The sequence below is a fragment of the Myotis brandtii genome, unplaced genomic scaffold (assembly GCF_000412655.1).
Source record: "Myotis brandtii unplaced genomic scaffold, ASM41265v1 scaffold48, whole genome shotgun sequence".
Taxonomy (NCBI): domain Eukaryota; kingdom Metazoa; phylum Chordata; class Mammalia; order Chiroptera; family Vespertilionidae; genus Myotis; species Myotis brandtii.
Genome location: NW_005368341.1, coordinates 3,525,309 through 3,532,238, shown reverse-complemented (window position 1 = coordinate 3,532,238; position 6,930 = coordinate 3,525,309). Strand labels below are relative to the sequence as shown.

Below are 6,930 nucleotides of genomic sequence, written 5' to 3'. Positions count from 1 at the left end.
GCAGCCAAGGCGGGGCCCTGGCCTGGCCTGGCCGCGGCCGGAATTTACCTGTGTTTGCGTCAGTCCCAGCGAGGCAGCCAGCTCGGCGCGTTCGGGCAGGGCGAGGTACTGAGTCTTCTGAAACCTTCTCTGTAACGCAGCCAGCTGAAAGCTGGAATAAATAGTCCTGGGTTTACGAACTTTCTTTGGTTTGCCATTCACCATCCTCACCTCGGGCTCGGCCACTTCTTTCTCTAAATAAGCAAAACAGAACCGGTTAGAGCTTGTCCGCAGACAATGGCGCTTTTGCAGAACCCTCAACTGCAGTCCTGGGGTTTCTTCCCAGGCAGGCTTCCCTCGGGTTCCCCATCCTACCCACCACCTTGGCTTCGCAAGACCCGGAGACACGTGCCCCTCCCCCAAAGGCGGGAAAGGCCAGGTGGTCGGTCTCCGACTAATTCCCTACGCGGTTCACGCAGCTTCTCCAGGGCTGGTGGAAAGCGCGTTGGACAGCGCGGTTCCCTCCTCGGCGCCCTGCACCTCGCCCCTGTAGCTGCACCTGGACTTGTTTTTACGCCCACCCTGCGTTTGTGCTCACGTGAGTTTCTGGGGTGACCATGGCCACCCCCTCCCTGTCAGCGTCCGTTCGGGAGCCCACGGGGGCCGGACCCAAGGGCTGGGAAGATGCTAACCGAGGTCTCCAAAGTTCAAAGTCCCACAAGCAAACTATGCTCCTTCCATTCAGTAGCGAGCGGCCGGGGCCGCGGCAGACAGAGGGCCGATTATGCAGCCCCCATAATCTCCCTGCCGATCTGGGAGGGCGCAGATGTGTCTGGTTTCTTTTACAAATAGACTTTAATAAGTTCTTGGCCAAAAGAAAAAAAATCTTTCACTTATGCAGGGAAGGCAGAGACACTGAAAAAGGAACGAAGACATTCTCCCTCCCTGGGCTGTCTTTTTTTAGTTTAACAAGAGTCACACGTTGAAAAGAAATCGGTGGTGCGGTGTTTTCGTAAAAAAGGGGCAGCAGGTCAGGACGAATTTCTCAAAATCCTGAGTATGGGGGGCGGGGGGCGGGGGAGAGAGACTTTCTGAACGCATGCTTTACAAGGTGCCCCGGAGCCACAAGTCCCCTTTCCCACCTTATCAAAAGTGCCCATCTCTGGAAGGGGCGGAAAGCCTCTCCCTGGGTGTGTGTGTGTGTGTGTGTGTGTGTGTGTGTGTGTGGCGAGCTCCTGGGGGAGGAAGGGTGGAGGATGAGGGCTGTGGTCTGGATTCTGCCAGAGCAGGGGATGCTAATATTAGCAGGATTATTAATGTGCTGGTGGGAAGAGATCAAACCTGACCAGCAAAACCTCTCCAAGGAGACCTCATGCCTCTCTCCTACCGCCCAAGCTCACTAAACCTCTTAAACTCTCCACCTAAGTTTCAAGGCAGCTGAAAAAAGGAGGAGGCGGGGAGGAAGAAGACAAATTTTAGGCACCCATGGAGGAAAAAAAAAAATGTGCTCCAATAACGTGACCCCTCAGCAACCCTCCTCCATCTTTATATGGCTTTTTGTTTTTTTGGCGTTGCCTTGGATAAACTGCAAGGCCCCCCCCCCCCCCTTTCTCGGGCAGCCGACAGCTCCCAGGCCCCCACCCCACCCCACCCGGGGCGCTCCCGGCTCCAACGCGACCCTGGCTCATGGCTGCTTTCAGACTAATCCCGCCGGAGCCTCGGAGGCAGCCTTCCACTCCCACTCGCACCCACCAAGCACGCTTACCCCAAATCCCAACAACTCACCTCCCCTTTATTACGCAAACGCCACTAGGGCTGCTAGATTCTTTCTTCTCTCCACCCCTACTCCCTTCCCAGCCTAGCCGGCTACCTGACCAGTGAGAGACCCTGGTCCGAACCCCCGCAAGCTTCTACTAAGAACCCCTAAAGTGCTGGCCTGGGAACCCCCTCCCTTCTGCCCCATGCGCCCCCACTGCAGTGGACGGCGGCGCCCCCATCGCCCACCCCACTTGGCCCCTCGGGAACCCTGGCTGCTCCTGGATCTGGCCCCCGCGCTCGTACCTGGCTGGCTGGCCGCGCTGGGGACGCGGTTGTAGGCGCCGCCGTACTGGTGGTAGGGGCTGGTGTAGCCGTAGTCGGCGTAAGCTTTGGCGGGGTAGCTGCCGGCAGAGCCGTTCACGCCGGGGTACTGGTACTGGTAGGGGTTGAGCGCTTTGCCGTAGGAAGCCGAGGTAGGAGAGCAGTAGCCGTGCGGGGCTGCCCCCGCGGGGCTGTAGTAGTCGGAATCGGTGGCCGACGACTCGGGCAAAGTTGGCGATTCCTGAGACGGATGGTGCATGGCTGCGGACGTCTGGAACGGAGCTTGGAAGTCGCCGGATCGGATGCTGGGTACCCTTCTGTCAAACACTCCTGTCATCGCTCCCCGGCGGCGGCTGTCCTGGCTGCTGTGGCGGCGGCGGCTGCCCGAGGTGGCTGTGGAGCTGCTCTGGTCTAAGCAGACATGGCTGTGGGAGCGAGGGAGGAGGAGGAAGAGGAGGAGGAGGAGAGAAGGAGGAGGAGGCGGCGGCGGCGAGGAGGAGGCTGGGAGTCGTGGAGGCTCTGTCTCCGGCAGGCTGACTGCTGACTGAGGCGCAGCACAGCCTTGGTTAAATCCTTAATTGCACGCTTACGCACAGCGGGGTGGATCGGGTTCCATTGGCCAGGGCCTCGGGAGCAGCAGCAACACCCCAACTCGTCCAACTAGTTTTAACACAACAAAGCATTGCTTAAAAAAAGAGAGAAAAAAATGTAGGGATGAGGGAAGTGTGTGTGTGTGTGTGTGTGTGTGTGTGTGTATACGTGTTGTTCCTAGTGGGAGAACGGGGGGGGGTCTCAGTTACTCTGTTTTCAGTGAATACCAAAGAAAACGCAGAAGCCCAAACGCCAGCTTTGCGCTTACGCACAGCGGGGTGGATCGGGTTCCATTGGCCAGGGCCTCGGGAGCAGCAGCAACACCCCAACTCGTCCAACTAGTTTTAACACAACAAAGCATTGCTTAAAAAAAGAGAGAAAAAAATGTAGGGATGAGGGAAGTGTGTGTGTGTGTGTGTGTGTGTGTGTGTATACGTGTTGTTCCTAGTTGGGGAACGAGGGGGGGTCTCAGTTACTCTGTTTTCAGTGAATACCAAAGAAAACGCAGAAGCCCAAACGCCAGCTTTGTAATGTCTGCAGACAATGTGTTCCAATCAGCAGCTTCGGAAAGTGCACATGTTTTGGGGATGAGGTCGGCCTCGGTCTTTCTTTGCTCCCCGTCTCTCCACCCCATTGGGCTTCACCAGAGGGTGGTGTGGAGGTGAACCGTGTAATTGCAGTGGGGAATCGGGATGTGGGGTGATGGTGAAAAGGAACTGAGACCACCTTTTATTGGGGTGCTGGGAGTCAAGTTGTATCTTACACGTGTTGGAAATTTGCAGTTTGGGGGGAAAGACAAATTTGCAACAAGCACTTCCTTTGCGTGAGATAAATATTTCTCAGAAAAAGGCTGGATAAGGATGCTCATGAATGCACACTGTTCATTCAGCGGTTAATGGCAGTTTCTGCAACCCCAAATCCCTACCGTGAGTTTAAAATGTTACTGTCTTAAGCACAGATAACTTAATGACACCCAAATTGCTGGTCCTAAAGAAGAGCCAGCAGCCCCACATTTTGTTCAACATTCTCGGTCCATTTGGCTGCCATTGAAAGAGAGGGTCTGTAACTCCTGCAAAATGGGAACCCCAGGAAGACTGAGAAGTAGACAAGAATAAAAGCCCGTTTGAGAGGTTGGGTGAAGCCCACCACTTTTCCCCTCCCAACTTCATGGACATGGCACCATTCCCAGGCCCAGGTTCCTGTGCCTTCCATGCTCCTATTCCCTGCCTTGAAGATACCTTAGCTCATATGCAAAGGGACAAAAGGCACAGGAACCCACCACTGGGTGTTCGTGGTCCAGAGAGTTTGCTTTCCATGACATGTCACTCTTGCTCTAGAGAAGATCCAGCTGGGGGTGTAATACTTTAATCTAAGTCAACCTACCGCTCCCCATTTTCCCACCCTTAAAGTAGGCAACTCCAGGAACTGGATCTTGATTTGGGCCTTTTCAGCGGCTTCCTCCAGAGTGTCTGAGACTAGGAACCCAGGCAGGGAGGGTCTGGTTTCTCATCATTCCCTCCACTCCAACCGAAAGAGGAGTCTACATTAGTTGTGTCTAGTGCTAGGTTAGCCTTGCTTCTGTGGAGCTATCCAGCCCAAAACAAGCCGGCAGGGAGAGCTGGGGGTTTGGAACTCTTGTCAGGGTGCCAGACTCGATCCAGAACACCAAAGCAGAGCAGCCCCCTGCCTTTACCGCCTGGGAGCCCTAGAACCACAGCTGTTGTCGCCTTGTTTTTAGGGGCAACTTAAGCGCTCAGGGCCGGGATGGGTGTGTCACAGGGTCCCTCAGCGCCCTCCCCCACCCGGCCCGAATCTCCTCCTGGAGGTCTGTGCCGCCCTGGACTTGCTTGAGACTGACGCCCAGAAGACAGAGCCTGGGCTGCGGGCCCATCCTGACCCTGCGGTGTGGATGTTGCTGAGGGGTCACGTTATTGGAGCACATTTAGAGCTACGGGGCATCGGGAGCCACTGACGACCTGGTCGGGCTTGAAATCCTGGCCTCTGCTCGGGAAAGTTCTAGGTACCAATCGAGCCACCTTAATTTAAGCACATCCTGCTGTTTAATTACAGGAATAGCATCCCCAAGGCAATGCCAGGGAGGGTCCAAGTCGCCTCTGGGCAAAGGCCAGTGGCGCCGGGAGCCGGTGGCCTTCCACTGGTGCCTCCACCCCCGGAATCTTTTATTTCTTGCAGGTTTAAAAGTTACCACGTGAAGGGAAAGAAGGCAACACGGTTATGCTAACGAGGGTGTTCCGAGCAACGTGTTTAGACCTTGCTGAGAAGGCAGATTCCAAACAGGGTGGGATGGGAAGTTGCAGACTTTGGGCAAAATGGAGAAGCTTGGGGTCTGGTGGAGAACACAACGTTACAGTATCCAGTTAGTCTCGATTCTGCTGTCACTTTCCCCTCCGTCCAAAAAAAGATATTCTCTCTCCCATTTAGCTTCTTTGTTCCAGTTCCTAAAGTGTTGGCCCTCAAGAGCAAAGGCCGCTGCTGGGTGAAACTTGCAAATCTGGGTGCGTCTCTGAAGGTCTTTCTCCACTTTGTTCAGCTTCCTTACTAAGTCCACCCCACTTCCCCCCTACTCTTGCCTGGAAGGAGAGCGCTAAGTTCAAAGGAGCTGGAGCCTGATCACAACACAGTCCCACTTCAGGTCACATTGCAGTCCCTGTGGCTCTCCCCACGCCGAGCCCGGGCCTGGCCGCGCTGCGGACCCACGCTCTGGGCGCACGCGCGCTGGGTGTCCCTGTCCTCAGGTTCTGTGGGTGTTGCTGGTACGGTGGGTGTTTCTGACACCAAGGTCTGGACCTTTGTCTTAAGGCCAGTGGACCGGACGCTGCTGCCTCTTTCAAACCCCATCGAAGGGCTCAGCCTTGGAGAAATGGCCCCGCGGCATCAAACTTCTCCAGAAGTGCGCTCCTCACTGCGACACGTAGGAAGAACGTGAGTAATGTCATCTCCCAGAAGCCGAAATTTGCAAGGGGCGGGGGTGGGGTGTGTGGTGGGGATGGTGGAGAAACGGACCCTAAAAGAAGTGCAAGTCTTTACCACGAGCGCCACCCAGTGTCCGCGCGGAACAGCGCACAAATAAATGGGAACCGTTTTCCAAGAATCGGAATCCCTGGCTGGAGGTGGCCGGCTGGTCCTCCGGGTTTGAGCCCACCACTGAGTGGTTTCCCGTACCCCCAAGCGATTTTCTTCCTTTTGTTTACTCCTTATGTATTTATATGCTTCCTTCCTCCGCCCACGAGAGCACCCTTTTTTTTAGGTCTCAGCAGAAATCTGGCGATTTGGGGGAGTAACTCGCTCTGTTCAATCTCTTGTGGTGACTGGAGACAGTCCAGGCTGACTAACCCTTGTTTCCTAGCGAGTCTAGGAAGACGAGATGCTGGAGAGGCTGCGGGTGCGCCGCTGCTCGTCTAAATTGGAAAGATAGTGCCCCCTGACTTTGCAGGGAGAGTACCTCGGGAAGTGGTGAGGGGAGACACTTTTAATAACTGCATTAACTCAGCTTTTTCCCTCTGGCCCAATCTGGAAACCTATGTATTCACAGGTGTGCCAAAAGTAGGACTTCTTTTCCTTTGGGCTTGAGGCTCAGACAAATCAGTGCACCTGAAGATATTTAATTTATGAACTTAAGATCTTTTTTGATATGGAAACTACTGTTTTGTTTATTTAAAACACTGTGCACATCAATTCTATGCACATAAGTCAGGCAGATAAAGGACCCCAGAACATGATACTAGTATTATTTACATATGCAAAGTTGATATAAATCATGTTATTTTATTTTAGAGAGGGAGGGAGGAAGAGAAACACTGACCCATTCTTGCCCTAACAGGGAAGAGGGGTGTGTGTGTGGGGGGGGGGGGCATGGAACCAGCAACATAGGTATGTATGTGCCCCTATGGGAATGAACCTTTGACCTCCCAGTGTAAGGGAGGACGCTCCAACCAACTGAGCCATGTCAGGCCATGCCAGCCAGGCTTGGCTTTAGAATTTGTATCAGTGGACTACCTTCCTTTCAAAAGTTCTGTCCCTGGGCTGAGGTTTGCTTTACCTTTTATTTGCTATGTCTTATCCATTTCTTTTCTTTATCCAGTGGGGGAATGCTCTCCAGGCAGTTCACTGTTGTTATGTCCTTATTGATCACAGTCCACCTAAGAGCACTTTTCATCCCAGATCTCAAATACAAACAAAGCTGGTTTCGTCAGACATTTGTGGATATAGACTGGAGTAATCATTTTATTTACAATGGAGCTTCATTTCTCTTTGAGCTAA

General features: G+C 53.9%; 1 protein-coding gene across 1 annotated transcript in view; it reads right to left on the bottom strand.

The window, feature by feature from the left end:
- DLX5 (distal-less homeobox 5) overlaps positions 1-2,719 on the bottom strand; it is a 4,668-nt gene extending 1,949 nt beyond the window's left edge. The window contains exons 1-2 of the mRNA XM_005876051.2: positions 2,041-2,719; positions 49-233 (exon numbers count right to left, since the gene is read on the bottom strand). Coding sequence (XP_005876113.1) covers positions 49-233; positions 2,041-2,395 — 540 coding nt within the window. The 5' untranslated portion in view covers positions 2,396-2,719. The remainder of the gene's footprint in view (positions 1-48; positions 234-2,040) is intronic.
- Between the last annotated feature and the right edge of the window lie 4,211 nt (positions 2,720-6,930).